General features: G+C 44.8%; 1 protein-coding gene across 1 annotated transcript in view; it reads left to right on the forward strand.

Annotated features, from left to right (window-relative positions):
* DIABLO (diablo, IAP-binding mitochondrial protein) overlaps nucleotides 1-20,697 on the forward strand; it is a 21,046-nt gene extending 349 nt beyond the window's left edge. The window contains exons 2-6 of the mRNA XM_006894645.1: nucleotides 176-296; nucleotides 9,535-9,666; nucleotides 10,089-10,199; nucleotides 10,342-10,438; nucleotides 20,495-20,697. Of these exons, the coding sequence (XP_006894707.1) occupies nucleotides 176-296; nucleotides 9,535-9,666; nucleotides 10,089-10,199; nucleotides 10,342-10,438; nucleotides 20,495-20,697 (664 nt within the window). The remainder of the gene's footprint in view (nucleotides 1-175; nucleotides 297-9,534; nucleotides 9,667-10,088; nucleotides 10,200-10,341; nucleotides 10,439-20,494) is intronic.
* The last annotated feature ends 80 nt before the right edge of the window (nucleotides 20,698-20,777 follow it).

Consider the following 20,777-nt stretch of genomic DNA (forward strand, 5'->3'; position numbering starts at 1 on the left):
GTTCCCCGGGCCCCCTCGGGTTGGCCGGGGGTGTAGGAAAGCTGGGAGCCCGTCCCGGTGGGGGTCCTGGGGGGGTGGGGTGCCTGTCCCGGTGGGGAGCCCGTCCCGGTGGGGGTGCCCGTTTCGGTGGGGTGGGGTGCCCGTCCCCCAGCTGAAGCCCGGGCTCTGTCTCCAGGTGCAGACACGGCCCGGGCGCGGCCGCCTTTCGGAAGCGCTGCCTGTCGGAGTTGAGACCATGGCCCAAGAGCGTGGCGGTGGGACTCGGGGTGACCCTGTGCGCGGTCCCCATCGCGCAGGTAAGGGGGTCCCTGGGCAGCTGGTGGAGGGCGAACGGCGTGCTTTGGGGTTAGCAGCCCACTCCCTACCATTCAACTGCTAGAGCTGCCTGGTCCTTGCAGTTCTAAGAACAAGGCTTATTCAGGTATTGGCATCACTTTTCATTGGCCAGGAAAGAAATTCCCATATTGCTTCTCATGCCTTGTTGTACAGCAGCCCTGAACCCTGCTCTATTCTGAGCCAGCCTCACCACCTCCAACACACCCACCCCGTTACCCCAGTCACCGAATCAATCCGTCTCATTGAGGGTCTTCCTTTCCAGCGCTGTCCCTCCACCCTCTCAAGCATGATGTCCCTCTCCAAGGACTGGTCCCTCCTTGCAACATGTCCAAAGTATGTCAGACGGAGCTTCACAATCCTTGCCTCCAAGGAGCAGCCTGGTCTCGCCCTCTTTAGGACAAATTTGTTCTCTTAGCAGTCCCTGGAATATTCAACACTCTACTCCAGCACCACAGCTCAAAGGCATCAACTCTCTTGTCCTCCCTAGTCATTGTCCAGCTCTCTGATGCACAGGAAGCAGTCGTAAAGACTGTGGCCTGGATCAGGCATGTTACATTGTCCAGAAAGGGGACAGCAGTCTAGTGCTACTGTAATAAAGAAGCCACAAGTGGATGGTTTTAACAAGGAAGGTCTTTCTCTTTAGAAAACCAGAGATGTCAACGCAGATGCCAACCCTAGGGGAAGGCTGACTGGCCGTGTCTCTGGCTTGCAGGAGTGCCCAGTGCAGGAACGCGGGTTCACAGGGTGCACTCCACTTCTGGCTTTTCTTACTGGGTGGTACTAAAGTCTCTCCTGCTTCATTTTCCTCTACCTTTTATCTAGTGTAAAAAAAGGTCACCCTAGCGTAATCCTTACTGATGACCTTAGTGAAGGGCGCGCGCGTGTGTGTCCCGGTACTCTTACAGCTGGATTTACCACACCTAGGTTAAATAGGAAGTTCCAGGAAGAAGTGGTTTTCTTTTCAGAAGCAAAATTAGGACTTCTCTGAGACAATGTTGAAAAGAAATCTCTATGCAACGGTGACCCATGATAATATCAGGGAGGTAATTTTTCTAGGGAGAAGCAAAAGTATGCTTTGATGTGTCTGAGGAACATCAAGGAAGTCATTCTTTCTAGAGTGGATTGATGAGGGGAGATCAGTGCTAGAGACCAGTCATGTGCTTTGCATTTTGTGGGCCATTGTGAGGATCTGGGTTTAATTCTGAAAATGAAGCCATAAAGGACTTGAGTATAGTGAGGCTAGGGCAGAGAGAGCTCTCAGTTCTCAGCACCCATGAAAGTGTCCGAGATGGTTGACTTCTGGGGATGTCCCTCAAGGATGAGGTCTTGAAAATCATCTCTAGTGGCACAGAAGCTGGACTGCAATCCCAGAGGTGAGTAGTTCAAATCCATCAGATGCTCTGCTAGAGAAAGAGGGACAGTCTCCTCCTATACCAGTCAGATCCAATTTGACAGTACACACTCACAAAAGAATAAAAAAATCATGTCTGTGCAGAAGCAGGCACATGCCAGTTAGTGGCCCAGGTTCAAGGTATCTGTCACTCACCATTTGCAGATTGTAATGGCTATGTTGGCTTGGGCATTAAGTGCACCAAGGAGGTACTTACTCTCATCCATGGGGCCATTTTCTTGGCCAAGCTCTCCATTGTCTTTGTGTGGCGTAGCTACTTGGGGAACACGATCAGCAAGTGTCCCCTTGTTTTCTGGGTTCACTTCTGGTTTAGCATGGAGCAGGACTTAATTTCTCTGAGTGGTACTCTGTTTATGGATTGAACACATCTTGTTAATGGCTATTTATGTTGATTTCCACTTCAGGCTGTTGTGACTAGTGCTGCTAAGAACAGATTTCTGCTTGCATTTCTGTTTTCAAATCTTTGGGGGATGTATCTGTGTAGAATCAAGGATTAGAATTCCTGGGTCATTGGGTAGTTCTTCTTTGATCTTTTAGAGGAACTGCCAAATATTTAGTATGTCACCAGCATGGGTACAGGTTCAAATGTCAGCACACCCTTGCTAGCACCTGTTGTCAAGGGTTTTTGTTGTTTTATCATAGCAATTTGGGGGTGGGGGGAGGTGGTATCTCATTTTGTTCTTGATTTGCATCTTGAACTCTGGTGGCCTAATGGTCAGATTCTGTGCTGCCTACTACAAAGGCATACAGTTAAAATGCCAGCTCCTTGGGACAAGGATGGGCAGTCTCCTGTGCAATTTACAGCTTTTGAAAACCACATTAATTCTGACTCTACAGACACAACAGCAAAGACTAATGGAGGGAGTTCTTGTGGCTGCATCAATCCAAGGGGCACATTTTTGGAGCCCACCACCTGCTCCCTCGGAGAAACATGGGCACTTTGCTCCTTTGTGGTTTACTGCCTCCTGCTGGCGGGTCACCTCTGAGTCTGTTCTGACTTGATGTTACACAACAGTAAAGGCTACTGAAAGGAGCCCTGGTGGTGAAGTATTTAAGCTGCTAAACAGAAGTTTGGTGATTGGAATTTACTAGCTGTTCCACAAGAAAAAGGCGTGACAGTCCACGTCCTTGACAACTAAGGAGTTCTGTGAGGTTACTATGCGGCGGAATCGTTTAGGTTTTGTTAAAAGCTAATGACCTTCAACACCTAATTTTTTCATTATTTTAATGATTTTTTTAAATTCCCATTTTCTAAATATTATAACATTAGTTGCACTTCTCTCATTCTAAAACACTCTTCCCACTTAGCATTTTTCTTTCTTTTCTGCCCCTTCCTACTGTCCGAGTTTTGTGTTGGAACATGTGGTCACCTGTTTAGTTCTAAATAATACATGCTTCGCCTGTAGTTGTTCACATGACTAGCCTGTCAGCTATTTGGCTGTGAGGTGACCCAGCGAGGTGAGTTCATTTCTGGGTTTGAAGAGATCTGAGGGCCTCCATCTCTGGGGGGTTCATTCCCTCAGTTGTGGTCAGACCCGTATGCCTGGTTCTTTTTATGATTCTGAATTTTGTAGTAGCATTTCCTCCCATTGTTTGTAGAGTCTTCTGGGGTCCCAGTCAGAGCAATTGGTTGTGGTGGCCTGCATCATCTGATTGTGGTCTCAGAGCCATAGAGGCTGTGGCTTTCATGGCCCCTTCATCCCCAGACCAGTTGTTCCTTTGAGTCATTGATTTTCTTCACTCTGCCATCATCTGTAGAGGAAGATGCCTATAGCTTTAAAGACCCTCACTGACAACCTACAGATAAGTTGTAGTACATTGTCTGACCCCAAAATGTCTTATCTATGTCCCAAATCCAATGGCTTATTCCCTCAAGATGTCTGATTATGTCAAGACATTGTCATGATTTTGACTCCTGTTTGCAGTGTATATGCATGGTTGTACTTTAATGTACTTACGTAGATTCTCACCACTGGACCAATTGGCAGCATCAGGATGGATGGTGAAGAGATTGAGATTGTTGACAGCTTTAGTTTGCTTGGCTCCACAGTCAACACTCTCGGCACCAGTAGCCAGGAAATTGAAAGGCACATTGCCATGGGAAAGTCTGCTGTTAGGGACCTCTCCAAAGTACTGAAGAGCAATGGTGTCTCTCTGGAGACTAAGGTGTGTTTGATCCAGGCCATGGTCTTTGCAATCACTTGTTAATGCATCAGAAAGTTGGGCAATGACCAAAGAGGATAGAAGGAGAATTGATGTCTTTGAGCTGTGGTGCTGGAGAAGAGTATTGAGAATACCATGGACTGCTAGGTAAACAAACAGATTTGTCCTGGAAAGGGTTAAACCGGGTGGCTCCTTGGAGGCAAGGATTCTGAGGCTCCGTCTAACATACGTTGGACATGTTGTGAGGAGAGACCGGTCCTTGGAGAAGGACATCATGCTTGGGAGGGTGGAGGGACAGCGCAGGAGAGGAAGACCCTCTATGAGGTGGATTGATTCAGTGACTGGGGTAATCGGGATGGGTGTATCGGAGACAGTGCGACTGGCACAGAACAGAGCAGAGTTTAGGGCTGTTGTACATAGGGTCGCTATGAGTCCCTTGGACGGCACATAACAACAACACGTAGAAATACCCTCTACCAAGCCCATCTCTGGTTGTGGAGTAGTCCCATTTGGCTAGCCTTACCTGCTCAGTTACACGTGTGCATGGGTGTGCACTGTACATTCCTGTTTGTTACTACAGAATTGAGTATGTAACAGTAGTTCTCTAGTGCTTCTGTAATTTTGTGCACTTCTCAGTGTTTTTCATTGTTTTGGTGATGTAAGGCTGATCACCTCCTTATTATATATTTGCTTTTATATTACCCAACTGAATTGGTATCTAGCAATGGCTCTGGCTCAGGTATTTCCAATAGTGAGGATGGCAGAGGATGGGGCAAGGTCCAGACCTGCTGTATTGGACTCCACAGCACCACCTGACATCATCATCTAGTCAGTAGGGAGCCCTGGTGCCATAGACCACAGGGAAGGTGCCCTTCACCCTAAGGTGGTGCTTCCCTGGCAATTGAAATCCTTCACTATCTCTGAAAGAAAATGGGCAAATTCCTCTCACGTGCTTGGCAGCCTCCAAAAACCTTCTGGAGGGTCAGCTGTGAATTGGTTCCCGCTCAACAGAAGTGGGGTTTGTGTTCCCTCCCTTCTGCATATAAATCTTTTCTTGACTTTGTATGGTAGTTAGGTGGCCTCATACAATGATTGTCTTCTTGTGACTGACTTACATCACTCAGTATAGCTTCTTCCAGGTTCATCCACAACATGAGAGGTAACCCTGACATGTCCTTACGTTGTATGGTATTTGTGTGTGTGTGTGTGTGTGTGTGTGTGTGTGTGTGTGTGTGTGTGTGTGTGAGAGTCATAGTTTGTTAATGCATTCATCCAGATACAGGCATTTGGGTTGTTTGCTTCTTTTTGCTGTATGACTAATACTGCGCTGGACTTAACTGCACATATAAATATTTGCACCCTCTCTACACTATTAGTAATGAGATCGCTGGATGAAATAATAGTATTCCTGTTTCCACGTTTTTAAGGAAGTACATACCATTTTCTACAGTAATTGTACCCTTTTACAGCCTCACCAGCAGGGCATGAGAGTTCAGTGTCTGCACTTCAGTCTGCATTGGTTTTCAGTCTTTTAGACTTTTCTTTCTGGGAGGGAACTCTGCTGGCATAGTCTGAAGGGGGCTGTACTGCTAACCTGAAAGATGGTGCCTGTAGTGGTTCAAATCCATCAGCTGCTCATTGGGAGAAGGATGACCAGTCTCCTCTCATGTTACTTACAGCCTTTAAAAACCTGCCAGTGGCTCAGCTCTGAGTTGGTTCCAACTTTGTAGCAGTGAGGCTTTGGCTGTTCGGTAATTGTTTTTTGATTGCTGGAGTGAGATGTTTTTATTTCCATCTCTCTCAAGGACTAATGTTTGCAGCATTTTTCCCTGTGTTGTCTTTGACGAAGTATCAGTTCATGTTCTCTGTCCATCTTTGGTTAGACTTGTCTTTTTGTTGAAGTGTTGGCGGTTCTATAAATTTTAGAGATGAGTTTCTTTTCAGATCCATGACTGCCAGTAATTATTCCCAGTGTGTAGTTTCTCTTTAATTTTGGGGACAAATCTTGATGTGTTTACATGCGTCCTTTTTTAGAGCATCCTAATCATGTAGGTCAGCTTCTCTGCATCTTTGGTTATGTTGAGCATGTTTTTATGTGCTTGTTGGCCATCCATTTATATAACTTTGGTAAAATGTTTGTTCAGGTCTTTTGTTTATTTTTTGATGATTTATCTTTTTGTTGTGAAATTGATTTATTTTGGATCTTAGGCCCTTAAGTGATGTGTTTGCCCACAATGTTCTCCCCACCTGTAGGTTGCTTCATGGTGTTGATAAAGTACTTTGGTAAATAAGAGGATTTCATTTTATACAACCCCATTTAGCAGTTTTTAAAATTTGTGCTTGTGGTTTTGGTTTAACGCCCAGGAACCCGTTGTTAAAAAACCAGGCCCCAGATTTACACCCCTACCGCTTCTTCTGAGAATTAATGTTTTAAGAGTTATGTCATCTTCTTCATTTAGGTTAATAATTACTTAAAATTGGATTTTCGCTCCTTTTAAAGCATATTTAAATAAACTCATCGTGAGCCTTTATGACAGTTAGGCACTCTTTCAGCTGAGTGAGGTGCTGTCTTTTCTGAGCTTTTGCAACTCAGGAGAGATTGACTTAAGGCCCTTACACTAACTCTGCCAGTTATAACAAGCAGAAATACCGAATGATAAAGTGGCATTTACAACACATTTTGTAGGGGCACATTTCAAGCCACAACACGGGTTACATCGGGTGGGACCTATCAGAGCTCCCTCATATTTTTAAAAGCATATATACAGAATAGCTGAGGTCAGGATGAAGCATCCTTCCACCCAAGACAGACTGCAGTGCCTACACTCCTGAACAGCCCTTCCGTCCCACTCATCTAGTTCTTAGACCCAGCTTAGTACACTGAGCTGTCACTGCTGCCCCTACTCTCTGCAGCCTAGACTGCTGCCTCAGCTCCCAGGGTTGGGGCTTTTGTATAAACTTCCTTTTGACAACTATGGAACAGCACTGATGGCCTAGTGAATAAGGAATTGTGCTGCAGGCCCAAAGGCTGATGGTTCTCATTGACCAGCTGCTCCTGGAAAAAGATGAGCTGCCTTCCCCGTGTGCCTTAGAGCTTCTGAAATCCCCTAGGGGTCAGCTGTAGTTGGTTCCGGTAACTGTGCACAGATTGTCAGCACACTGTGTGATTTTTCCAGACAGTTCCCGAGGACGTTTTTCGTTCTTTTGTGGATGGTAGGTGCTGTTGAGTCACCTACGACTCATAGCAACCCTGTGACTAGATCAGAACCTTGCCCTGTCCAGAGCCATCCTCAGTTTCTGCTAGAATCTGCTGTTAGTCAGGCCATCTCCTTGGGTCTTCCTCTCTCTCACTGACTTTGCCAGCATGATGTTCCTTTCCAACACCGCTCCTGACAACATGCTCAAAGGATGTGAGACAAAGTTTCATCATCCTTGCCTGTAAGGAGCTAACAGGCTGCTTCCACATTCTCTAAGACCTGTTGGTTCGTTTGGTAGGCCATGGGATACTCAGTAACCAGTACCACAGCTCAGAAGCATCTATTCTTTCATCCTTATTCAGTTGTCCAGCTGTTGTGATAGAACTTTATATAACAAAAGTTTCTATTTCAACATTTCTCACATTGATCATACTCAGGAGAAAGATGGGCAAGCTCCTCCCGTGTGATTTACAGCCTGTGAAAGCCTGCTGGAAGGTCAGCTGTGGGTCAGTTCCGATCTGATGGCACCAAACCACCAGCTGCTTCATGACATTAATTACTTGGATCATATTGTACAGCTGTCACTATTACCCATTTCCAGCTTTGTCCTTCACCCTTAAGCTGGAAAGTGCTCTGCTCCCTAAGAAATGGTTCCTCTCCTTCCTGCCGTAGGTGTCTGTGAACTTGGCCCTTCTAACTTGGACGGTTCTAGATAGTTCATGTAACTGGAGGGAACGCTGGTGGAATTGTGCTGGTGACCCAAAAGTGGCACCCCTCGGGTGCTCTGAATCTACCAGCAGCTCCTTGGGAGAAAGATGGGGAGTCTCTACCCATATGGTTTAAAACCTGCAGGAGAGTCAACTGTGAGTTCTGATTTAATGGCAGTGAGTTTCATATAAATGTATACATGTACTTTTTGTCCTTTTGTGACTGGTTGATTCCACCTGGTATGTTTTGACGTCCCACCATGTTGTACCCTGAATTGGGATTACTTGTTTCTCTACTCACCTGTTTTAGATGGCTCCTCCTCTCTGGTGCTGTGACTAGGGCTGCAGAGAGCCTTGGTTGTGCAAGTAACTGTTTTTGTTTTCAGTTCATAGCAGTTTTAAACCCAACAAGCAGTGGACAGTGATTTCTGCACTTCCTCACTAACACTTGTTTCCTGCGGGTTGGACGCTTATTTTCCTCATCTTTTGATTGTCCGTATGTGTATTCATGGTCATTACTGTGATTGGGCCTTCTGTCTTAAGGGTAGGTGTTCTTGTGATAGGCGTATTTCTTTTAATCAGACTTTGCAGGGACTGTGTCTTTTATTTTATAGTCAAAATCTGTAGCTGCCCAACCTACCAAGGAGGTCTGTGGATACCAATCCTCTGCCCCGGTTGTGTCTGTTTCACTTTTATAGTATTTAAAACTTTTCCATAATATGTAATTTTCGTATGTATTGGTGGTGGTGTGTCCTGTGGAGTTGGAACTGACTCTTCAGCAGGTTTTCTTAGGAAATCTCACGGAAGGAGAGTGCCTGTCCTTCTCCAGTGGAGAGACTGGTGAATGTGAACTGCATCCTTGGGACTACAGGGCAGTTTCTTAGCACTAAGCCACCTTGTATGTACTAGGAAACTTGTAGACAGCTGGCCCTTTTCTGTATAGTATTGGCTATCTTTGGGAATGGAACCCACATTCTCTCTCAGGTATGCCTGTAATTCTAGAAATTACAAATCCTTATCTAGCCACTATCTGGTGTCCCCAAAATTCATCTTTAATCAGTAAATTGCTTTCTTTGTTGATAGTTTTATTTTCAAAAGTTTTAAATTTTTATAAAATCCTTTTCCTTTCATTGCTTGATGCTTTTGGCAACCTATCTAAAGATTGCTCTGTTAAAAAGTGGATCCTAAAATAATTTGACTCTTCTGTTGAGGCCCCTGACACTGTATGGTCTGTGTGAATTAACCATGTGATGTGGCTTTATATATGAGAATCTAGTACAACTTAGCTGTGACTGCCTTCCACTAAATGGGCATTCTTGTCAGAAATCTGTATGTCTGGTCTTCTATTTTTGACTGCATTCCTGCCGTCGTCCTTACTTTATCTCCCCCCTTTCTAAAATCGTAGAGGGCTGAAAACCTTAAGTTGATGTTCTAAGCATCGAATAGTACGGTAATGAATGAATCTGTTTGAATTACTAGCCTTTATTCTTGAGAGCAAAAGAATTAGATTAACTTTTAATGAAAATTATGTTTAAAGATAAAAAATCTAGGTAGATAGCATATTTTGGAATTTCTTTATATTGTCTTAATTAGCCAAAAATAAAACCTTTTATTTAAAATAAGTTAACCAGGGCGCTAAACTGTATTTCCCTCTCTCTGGCAAAGTATTGGCACTGGAGCATTGGGATAGAAGTTGAATAAGGAGGTTTGTGTCTTCCAGAAATCGGAGCCACATTCTCTGAGTAACGATGCACTAATGAGGCGGGCCGTGTCCTTGGTGACAGATAGCACCTCCACCTTTCTGTCTCAGACCACATATGCGCTCATTGAAGCCGTCACTGAATATACTAAGGTGAGTGTCCTCTAGTTACAGCTCCTCCAGAGGGGAGATGCTCTTCACCTAACTAATGACATAACCAACCAACTGGCCCAGAACTGATAGCCAGCTGCCTGCTTTTGTGCTCTGGTTAGCAGAGCTGTGTAACAATTTGTAGGCCCCAGAGTATAAAAGACAAGACCCAAGCATCATTTAAAGAGGTCGGGCACCACAGCACCCTTCTCTGTGAGGGCACTTTGACCTGACTTCATGGAGAAGAGGATACATGTATAATCAGAATGAAAGATCTCGAGTGTTCCTTTTGCATCATGTTCTTGCTGTGTCCTAGGCTCCCACTGGATTGAAGCCTGTGCATACAGTAGTGCATCCCTAGGACATGGAAGTCTCATCAGTTCACTTCATGAGCTTCACTGCAACTGTTTCCTCTGCATTTCTAGGCTGTGTATACCTTGATTTCTCTGTATCGACAGTACACAAGTTTACTTGGGAAAATGAATTCACAGGAGGAAGATGAAGTGTGGCAAGTGATTATCGGAGCCAGGGTTGAGGTAAGCAAGCAGTGACTGAACAGTTCCTTCCATATTCATCCATCTGCAGCCTGTTACTGGTCTCCAAATAAATGTTTACATGAATTTATTTAAAAAGTAGAATCATCTCCATATTGCCTAAGGGACTTGGCTTCATTTGCAGATGACTTCAAAACAACAAGAATATTTAAAGTTGGAGACGACCTGGATGACGGCCGTCAGCCTGTCAGAGATGGCTGCAGAAGCTGCGTACCAAACTGGTAGGTGCCGTACCCCAAAACTTGACTTTAAAATCAACTGTGCAGGTCTGGCGGAGATTCCAGAAGACTTGTATCTTGAGCTCTCATAGCCATCACAAATCCTAAGGAAACACAGTTTACAAAATATGGCAATATTTCTGGGGCTTATAGCTTAAAATGAACTATCTCTGCACCTTGCTTTGATCGCCTGTACAGTACTTTCTGAAGCACATTCCAGAGGCTCTTACCAGTATTAACGGAGCCTTAAGTGGTAAAACGGCTGCTACCTACAAGTCCAGGTAATCTTCAAAACTTTAATACTAAAAAAACCCTGGCACTGGATTAGAGAGAGTGTAGCAATAAGAGGCATGGGTGGCACATGTTCTGGCCGTGGGTCCTGTCCCCAGGAAAGCCTTGAAAAAAGCAGTATCTTAAATAGACATTTCTCAGAACTGATTGAAAAAGGATGTTGGAGTTCTGAGGAAAGAATAGTACACAGTAAAACTCTAAAAGCCACTTGTGTGTGCTGTCAAGTTGGAAAAGATCTGTAGCCGACCTTCCAGCAAGTTCTCAGGCAATAAGTTGTACAGGAGGAGAATTCCCATTCTTCTCCTGCAGGGCAACTAGTAGATTTGAACCACATCCGTTTGGAATTGCAGCACAGCTTCTTCCCATTAGGCCATCAGAGCTTCCTAAAATCCACTAGAAAGAAGAAAATAAATTACCTACAGTAACTAGACTTAGAAATATTTTTCCTTAGGAACAGGAGGACAGTGAATTAATCATCTGGAATTTATATCCATCAAACTATTATAAAATTCAAGAGTGAGATTCTGTAATACATAAAAACTCATTTATAAGCTCTTACAACCTTTCTAGAATAACTAGGAAGAAGGTAAAAATATTTTAGAAACAAGCAGTGTTACAATGAGCCTCTGGTTCTTAAATTTTTAAAATAAGGATGACATTTTTAAGCACTACAACAGAAAAAGCATTTGTACAGTTTTAGTTTGGAAGGGAAGCCTGTTCACTAGATAACACAAAACACAGCAGTAGTCACAATACTTGATAAATCATAGTATTTTTCCGATGACAAACTTTCTTCAAAGGCACACCTAAAACAAAATGACAGAAAAGTTGAAAATCAAAGACCATATAAAAAGATGAACGAACAGCTATTAAAAAATTAAAGATACAAAATGGCACTTTCCTCCTGATCCGATTTGACAGGACACACACAATCATTGCAAAACACTATCCTCCCCCCAGGTAGAAATTTAAGAGCCCAGGGCGTCAGAGCTCTGGAAAGCAAACAGTAGATTAGGACCACTGCACAACAACAGCAGAGTACACATTACTCTCCAGGATTATTCATCCACAAAACAGGAACAGATTGAAACTACACAAAGAACCTTTACCAACCACAGTGGAGATAATAAGGAGAGCATGAAATCCAAGTGAGACTTAACATTCTCAAGCAACCAATAAAGACAAAAGGCACAAGTCAGGCAATACCTAGTTATGAGAGAAGAGGAAAGATCAGCCAAGAACTGTGTTTAGTCTAAATTAGAGCCTGTGCTGTACAATATCAAACGCATGAGTGACAAAATAGACTTATCAAAGTGGGAAACTTTAGGTCAAAGGAAGGAGAAACAATAAAACACAATTAAAAAAATGGACAATGAAATTGTATAGACATTTCTCCAAAGAAGACAGTTCATCCTCACAAGGATGGTTAACACAGCCATATTGGGAAGAATGTGGAAGACGGATCCCTCCCTCCCCGAAAACAGGTGAAGTTGTTACCTGAACCAGGATGTCCACCCCTAGGCATGTACAGTAGACAGCAGAGTACACTAGACCAAGTATTCATTATCGACAGAGCCAAAGGTGGGAAGGGCTTAAATGCTGTCTGCAGATGAGTCGGTATGCCCTGACGTGGACACTGAGGACACGCTAAGTCACCTACAGACACACCCATGATCCAAGGAGGAGCCACAGAGGGACAGGAGGGAAAGGCACCTCAGTGCTCTCATTAAGTGTGCACATATTTAGGGGGAGCTGGCCTAGTGGTAAAGAGCTGCAACTACAATCCCAGAGGCGCACGGTTCGAATCCACCAGATGTTCTGCCGGGGAAGGAGGGACAATCTCCTCCCGTACCAGTCAGATCTGATTTGACGGTACACTCACACAAAAATTTTAAAAATGTGCACATATATTAAGGGGGATGGTATAACGTGTGGTGACTGCTGGGTAACAAGTTGTGCTGCACCTAAGGCAAGTAGTTCAAATCCACTAGCTTCTCAGTGGGCGAAAGATGGGCAGTCCCCTCCCGTGCTGTGAGTCTTGTTTCCACTTGATGGCACACAACAACAGTGTAGGAGGGATAACAACATGATGAACATAGTGTCACTCAGATGTACATGTGAAGATTGTTAAAATGTTGTGTGTCCCAATATGTCATCAGAATAAGCAAAACACAGCTGCACCTGCAATTACCATTTCACACATATTGGCTCTCCCTAAAATAACTACTGATCTTGCGTGTATGCCCTAAGCAATTCAAAGTAGGAATGCAAACAGATGCTTCTGTATCATTGTTCATTATAGCATCTATTCACAGTAGCTGGAAAGTGCAATCTAAATGCCCTTCAACAGGTGATAAATTTAAGGCGGAATATCACTCATCCTTAAAAAGCATGTTGTGACAGATGAGCCTTGAAAGCAGAAACTACTCCAATGTGGAAGTACAGTCTATAGTTCCATTTAAATGTGTTATCTAGAATAGGCAAATGTGTAGTTTAACACGCCATTGCATTCCAACAGTACTGCATAAACCCATACATATGTGGTCGTTTGAATGTTGGCAGTAGTTCCACGTCTGTCCACTGGTTGATATCAGTGGAGGAATGCTGCTGGACCTGTAACTTTAACACCCTCTATGATAATTACCCCAAAATGGATCAGAGAGACCACTTACGTGAAACACTGAAGATAACACCTTCCAGGCAGAGGTCAAGGTCTAAGACCTCCTTTCACGTTGCTGCTTAAATAGGACAATATAAACAGGACCAGAAAAAAAAAAGTCACAATAGTTAACTTTGACAATACAGCCTATATATATACAATTTTTAGGAGCCATACATCCAGTGAGGGTTTACTGTACAGCATGAGATTCAGGAGGACAGTGATTTTTAGTGTTCAGCTGTTGAAATGTGCAACAATGAATGGAAACCCAACCTCTGTAAATTTTCATTATAATCACAATAAAAAAAATAAAGTGTTTAACCAGTAAAGTAAGTCAGTGGTTCAAACCCACCAGCTACTCCTTGGGGACAAAATACGGCATCCTGCTTCTGTCAGGGTTTACAGTCTTAGAAACCACATGGGGCAGTTATTAAAACAGCAGCCAAACAAAAATGTCTGTTTCGGGGAATTGGACATATCCAAAGAAAATAAACCGAGGGCCAGCAAGTACATGTATGGATGTTTAAAGTCATTCTAAGAAAATCCAAACCATCCTGAGATGCCATCTCCCCTCCACTGCTATGACTTGGTGACTACAACAGTGAGCTTCCATGGTGGAGACTGGGGCACAGAACATGGTGAGGGTCTAGGATCACGATTCTGACACCTGACCACCACCACAACCAGTGGGAAGGTGTGTTTCCCTGCCCTCCACCAAGTCATCCAAGGGAGGAAGACTGGGAATCTCCTCCCGGATGATTGACAGACTCTGAAAATCCACTGGGGCAGCCACTACGCATCGGTTATGACTGGCAAGGAGGGTGTGGTGATGACTAAATGGCCTCTGTCAGGGGCCTGCTGGCCTTGTAGGCAAGACGTTTAGCTGCCATCCCACAGGCAAGTAGTTCAAATCCACTACCTGCTATGCAGGACCGAGAAGGCAATCTTCTCCTGTGTGTATAGCCTCTGAAAACATGGGTCACCTGGAAGCTGGTTCCAACGTGAGAGCAGTGAGCTTGAGCTGTGTGGTGTTAACATCTTAACCACATGGTAAGCAGGTCTGGCCTACCCGACTGCTGTAAAAATGTACAGCCTTGGAGGCCCACCAGTCACTGAGTCAGAATCTGCTCAAAAGCAGTGATCAGAAAAACAAGAGGGAAAACAGACAAGGATACAGGAATCGGGACACTGCTGTGTTGCTGGAGGGAAGGTAAAATGATAGACAGTGCAAGGTTGGTGGTCCCTTAGAAAGTGAGCACTGACCACCCAGCCAGCCATTTCACTCCCACGTGTGTCTTCTAGGGCCTGTCAGCAGGCATTGTGCTCACTGGTAGTGTGTGTGCTGTTGAGTCAGACAGACCCGACTCCTGGCTGACCTTCCACAGTGCGTTTTCAGAGGAGGAGACTGCCCATCCTCCCCCCTCCTACAGATCAGCTAGTGGATTCAGAACTTAGCGTGCCCTTGAGGTTGCAGTGCACCTTCTTACTCTAGGCCAGAGCGCTCGGGTGCTCACCACAGCAGTGGCCAGAAGGTGTAGGTAACTGGCCACACAAGATGTGTCACGTGGTCGCCTGCAGTCATTAGTCCACCACGAAGAGAAGGCCTTATTCCTACCGTGACTGAGCCTTGAAAACATACCCTGTCATAAAAGAACAGAGTGCCTGAGCTTACGTGAAACCCCAAGAGCAGGCTGTTACCAGGGTTTAAAAAATATTTTGGTTTTTTTCTTTTTTAAGAAAGTGATGGAGGAAACATGAGATTCATTAGGTGCCGTGGAGTACCACTCGGAGTGCCCCTGTGAACACCCGCTCCTGTCCTGAGCCATCCTCAGCATTGCTGACCCACTCAGCCCAGGGCTGCAGTTGCTGTGTCAGTCCATCTTATTGAGGGTCTTTCTTTCACTGACCCTCCTAACCATGAAGTCTCCTGACTTTGTGTCACTAAATAGTACAGGTGAACCACTTTGAAATGACTAAAGTTTGGCTGTATTCTACCACCAGAGGTGGGGGGCAGGCAAGGATTGCTCTAGGATGAAATGTCACCTGCTGTGCTCACTGAAATGGATACTATAAAAACTAAGCACGGGAGGCTTTGGAAAAAGTTGGTGCCTCATCAAGCTGAACCACCATGGTGATATGTGAGCCAGCAGTCCAGTCCTTGATTCCACTCCTAGATAACATCCCCAAAGGATGTGAAAGCAGAAACAGAACTCTGATGTTATTAAAACTCTGCTGTGGGTTGGAGCTGACTCCCAGCTGACCCTCTAGCAAGCTTTCAGAGGCTAGAAATGCAGTGGAGACTAGCCATCTCGCCACTGTGCACCCCCTGGTGGAGTCGGCCTGCCAAACCAGGTGCTGCCATCAGACATTCAGGAAGCCAGGAAGCATACAGGGAAATGTGTTCATGAAGTCATTCACACCCAGCCCCCCTCCACTGGATTTCCAAAACTATCTATCTTTATAAGAAGGCAGGTCACTGTCCCTTCTTTTTCTCATGGAGCAGCTAGTGGTTACAACTGCTGACCTTTTGGTGAATAGCCACACACATTCATTTGAAGGATGCACATAAAACTAACAGTAAGATCTCACCTCAGCACTAATAGCCAAGTTCAGTAAGACAAAACAACAAAGCTGTAAAGGTTTTGCAAAACTGGCTCATTTGCTGCTGGTTAAGACTAAATTAGTACAACTACTGTGGTTGTGTACCATCAAGTTGGAACCGACCCCATAGCTGACCCTCCTGCTGGTTTTCAGAGGCTGTAATTGTACAGGGAGAGACTGCTTGTCCTTCTCCCGCAGAGCAGCTGGTGCATTCAGACTGCGTGCGTTTGGGTTGGCAGCACTAGACCACCAGACTATGGCCCCTCCTTATAAAATATGAACTAGTACGCCAGTTGATCCTGAAAGCCCACTGCTGGGTACACAGACATTGCAGGTGATGAACAACAGACAAGCACCCGCATTAACATAGTAGTAGCAGAGAGCTGGAAGCAAACTGACTGCTCATCTAGAGGTGGAAAAGCCTTATTAGCAGATGAGCACATACATTTTCCTGGGTGACATCCAAAGATGTCCTGCTGAGTGAAGTAGGTCCTGCACGGAGGGACAGCTGGTATAAGCATCCCCTGCATCCTTGCCATCAGGCAGGAGCTAGCTCCTAGCTGGCCCTGCACCAAGTTTTCAGAGGCTGTAAATCATGGGGGCGGAGATGGCCTGTTTTTCTCCCTGGAGCCAGTGGTGGATTCCCACAAGCTGAAGAGCATTGTTGGGTTGGCAGTGCTTCTCTCAGACCACACCCCCAAAGCCCCGATCCTGTATGCTCCAAACAAACAGCAAAATCTCTGCTTACCATGGGGGAGGTGGCGCTGGCTGACTGCACCCAGCAAGCTTGACAACAGTTCTGAACCCTGCCCTGTCGTGTGGCTCTCATCTGTGATGCACTTGAACCCAGTGCTGCAGTCTGTTAATAACACCTCCTTGAGGGGAGGGAGAGGAGAAGGAAAGTTAGATAATAGACACATAGGAAGATGTTTAGGGGAAAAGCTAAAATAATGGGTGATTGTCTAAAGACAACAGAGCTGTGCAGGCATCAGAGATGAGCCCACTACTGCACACACACACTCATTTGTATGATAATGCCAAGAAAACAAGTCTGTCCTAGGGAGAATGAAACCAGTTTACTCCTTAGAGGTAAGGATTTGAAAGCTCTGTCACATATATGTTGGGCATGTTGTGAGAAGGGACCAGTCCTTGGAGAAGGACATAATTGGAAGGGTGGAGGGACGGACAGCAAAGCAGAGGAAGACCCTTGGTGAGATGGATAGACACAGTACCTGTGGCACTGTGGCCAGGTATGTCAGAGAGGATTGGCTCAGGACAGGGCAAGGTTTGGAGTCCCTGCATTCATCTTGGTAGCACAAAACATAGGGACCCCCACAGGCTTAGAAGGAATCAGAAGATAAAATTATCTTCTTGTAATTAAAAGGTAACCTACAGACGGTGGAAAGGTATTTGGCAATGGCATTTCTGACAAAGGGACTCATCTCTCAAATTTACAGGAAAGTTATCTCAACAACAAAAAGCTAAAACACCCAATTACAGAAGGGGCAAAAGACATGGATAGACACTTTGCAGAGAAAGATACTCACCTGGCCAGCAATCACAAGAAGTGCTCAAGATTAAGCAGTCCCAGAAGTGCAGATAGAAACAGCAGTAGCAGCGCTCAGCAAGGCCGTGGACAGCAGATATTAGCGAGGGTGTGGAGGGATTGGAACATTCAGGGACTTGTGATGGGAATGGGAAATGATGCGACCACGATGGAAAGCAGTTTCATTTTGCCACTCTCTCCCTAACGAGAGTTAAGCTTAATAGATATACCCTTTGACTCAGAATTCCTACTATTGGTATATATCCCAAAGAATGAGATCTTTCCCATCAACAAATGAATGCACAGAAAAGAATATAGTTACACAGGACTACTATGCAGCACTGAGAAAGGAATTCAAAATACTACAAAACATGGATGACTTTGAAGAACATGCTTAGTGAAATATCTCAAAGGACAAATACTGCATAACATAATACAAGACTGACATGGGAATTGGGGGTGGGGGGAGTAAGGGGATAAATAAAGAACACTGCATTGGAGGGAGCTCTAGTGGCAAGAAGCTGTGCTGCAATCCCAAAGGTATGCAGCTTGAACCCACCTAATGCTCCACTGGAGGAGGGCAGTTGGATCCAGTTTGATAGTACACAATAAGAAAAAAAGAAAATGCATTGAAACAGATGAAGGAAAAGAACTTTAAAAGGAAAATGTGATTAGGCATCTGTATGACAACAGTTCAAAACAAAAGGTGCATAGCAGAGTGGACTGGGGGGGAATTACACACCAATAAATTTTTTAAAAAATGAATGAGTAGGGGAGAAAATGTGCAACAATGCATGAAAATAAAACCTTTCTGTAAACTTCTGTTAATGTCACACAAAAAATGAGATCTGAGGCATGGACAGATATGTACAGACACCAGTGTTGACTGCATTATTTATAATAGCAAATACAAACAACCCAAGTGACTATCGGGACAGATGGCTAAAGAAGCTAGGGTACAGGCACACTGATGTACTGTGCCACGTTTTAAAATCCAGTGAACACTGCCTAACAGATGCTCTAGGGGACACTTTGCTAAGTAAGGCAGTGACAAGTGGGCAAATACTACAAAAGGTTGGACATAAACCAAGCCAAGGCTTACACAGGATCTTGAGTGATCACCAGGGATGGAAAGGTACAGTGAGGAGACTGAAAAAACGAATACAGAACAGGCTACATTAAGATGGGTGAAAGGAAAAGTAGCATCCAGTAAGAGGATGGTCCGCACAGTGTCATCAAAGAGAAGGCAGATCCGAAAGCGTAGGAGGATTCTTGGAAATCAGAACTGTAAGGAGGGAAATGTGCAACTGGACTGATGCTACTGAAAAATGTATATGAATGGCTGCATGAAAAACAATCTATAAACTCAAATCACATACTGTTTAAATGTAGAACCTGTGATGATAGCCTACCAGAAACCAAGGGTGGTGCATTTTACACGTTTGATGCCTTCGAGTCTTAGATGACTCATAGCGACCCTGTGAATGAACAGCCTGAGCACTGTTCGTGCATAGTTTCCGGGGGCAAGCCATTTCGGAAGTGGATGCTGCAAAATCAATCCAGAGAATAATGATTAGAAAGAAAAGTTCTAGTTTTTAGAAAAGATTGTTAACAAGCAAAAATATGCCATGTATTTAAAAAAAAAAACTTAAAGGTACTATGAGGAAGAGATAGACTACAAGTGGAAGAGTTTTCTATTACGATCTTTAGGTAAATCCTAAAATTGGCCAAATAGTAGTGAACCATCAATAACCATAAAGAAGTTGAAAAATTCAGATAATTTTTTAGATTACAGGCTTTGGACTGTTTTATGGGAGGATTTTATCAGTCTTCAAGAATCATTCCTACGTTATAGCAAGTGTCCTAATACAGAACCAGCGATGACCAGCTACACCTTGCTGGGTCAGTCAGGACCACAGCACAGCAGCCACTCTGACACTTCAGTATCAAAGCCTTGTGCATGTAAACTAGAGGTTCTTTACCCTAAAAACACAATGAATATGTACTTGAGGTTGTCACTGCAGTATAGTGCGAAACCAAGGATCAGAAACCTGATGTAAATATAAGTACAATTAGGAACAGAGTCTTAAAGTCATAAACTCAACAGTAGTGAAAATTCAGGAAGTCAGGAGCAGACTCTAAGATTCTGACATGTATTTCTATATAGTCATAAAAGTGCACTCGGAAAATCCACTTTAAAGGACCTGGCCTAATCCCTGAAGAACAATGATGTTATTTTGAAGACGAAGGTGCACCAGTTTGAGGCCATGTGCTTTCGCGTCACTTGCTGGCATCCGCGAGTTGGACGGTGAATGACAGTAATAATTGACTTGAGATGCGGGGCTGGTGAAGAGTACTGAATGTCCCGTGGGCGGCCGGAAGAACCGTTAAGTGTTGGAGAAGGTGCAGTCAGAGGGCTGCTTGGAGGCAGGGATGGTGAAGCTTTGTCTCATACTGGGGGCAGGTTGCTCAGAGTCTTGGTTGGAGAGTGACCTCATGCTTGGAAAGGTGGAGGGTCAATAAAAGTAAGACTCAAGATGGACTGACAGTAGCTGAAGAAATTGACACTCAATGTGTCAGAGATGATGAGATTAGACCGGTTCAGATCTGTTGTCCTCGAGGGTCACTGGGTCGTACATGACTCAGTGGCACCTGACATTCAACTGGAGGAACAATGATCTTTTCATATAGCAGCTGTCTCTGAAGAAAGAGGACAGTTAAAATAGTTAAGCTATGTAGTGACTTTTTCGTTTTTCAGAAAACACTGCATTTTTTTTTTTTCAAAAATATTTAAAAAAAAAAAAAAAGAGGACAGTACTGAGCTGTGTGGCTTTTACAACATTTGTGACTTGTGCCAAAAGTTGTAATGATGGCAGAGGACAGAGCATGGGGGAGCACTGCGGAGGCTCCCGAGGGCTGTCTCTCTGCCCGCTGACCCGTCTTCCCCGTCCTCTCCCGGCAGGTGCAGACCAGGCCTGTGTCACCGCCCGGAACCACATCCAGCTGGTCAAGTCACAGGTGCAGGAGGTTCGCCAGCTGTCCCAGAAGGCAGAGACCAAGCTGGCCGAGGCCCAGACGGAGGAGCTGCGGCAGAAAACGCGGGAGGAGCGCGAGGAGCAGGCCGGGCCGGAGCCAGAGCCGGAGGCCTACCTGAGGGAGGACTGAGGCCGCCTTGGGCCCACGGCCATGTCAGCTGCTGCAGTGCCCGAGTGACATGGGCTGGCCACCACGCCGGGGCCAAGCGG

Source organism: Elephantulus edwardii, unplaced genomic scaffold, assembly GCF_000299155.1.
Source record: "Elephantulus edwardii isolate Elephantulus edwardi_28Jun2011 unplaced genomic scaffold, EleEdw1.0 scaffold00148, whole genome shotgun sequence".
NCBI classification, from domain to species: Eukaryota; Metazoa; Chordata; class Mammalia; order Macroscelidea; family Macroscelididae; genus Elephantulus; species Elephantulus edwardii.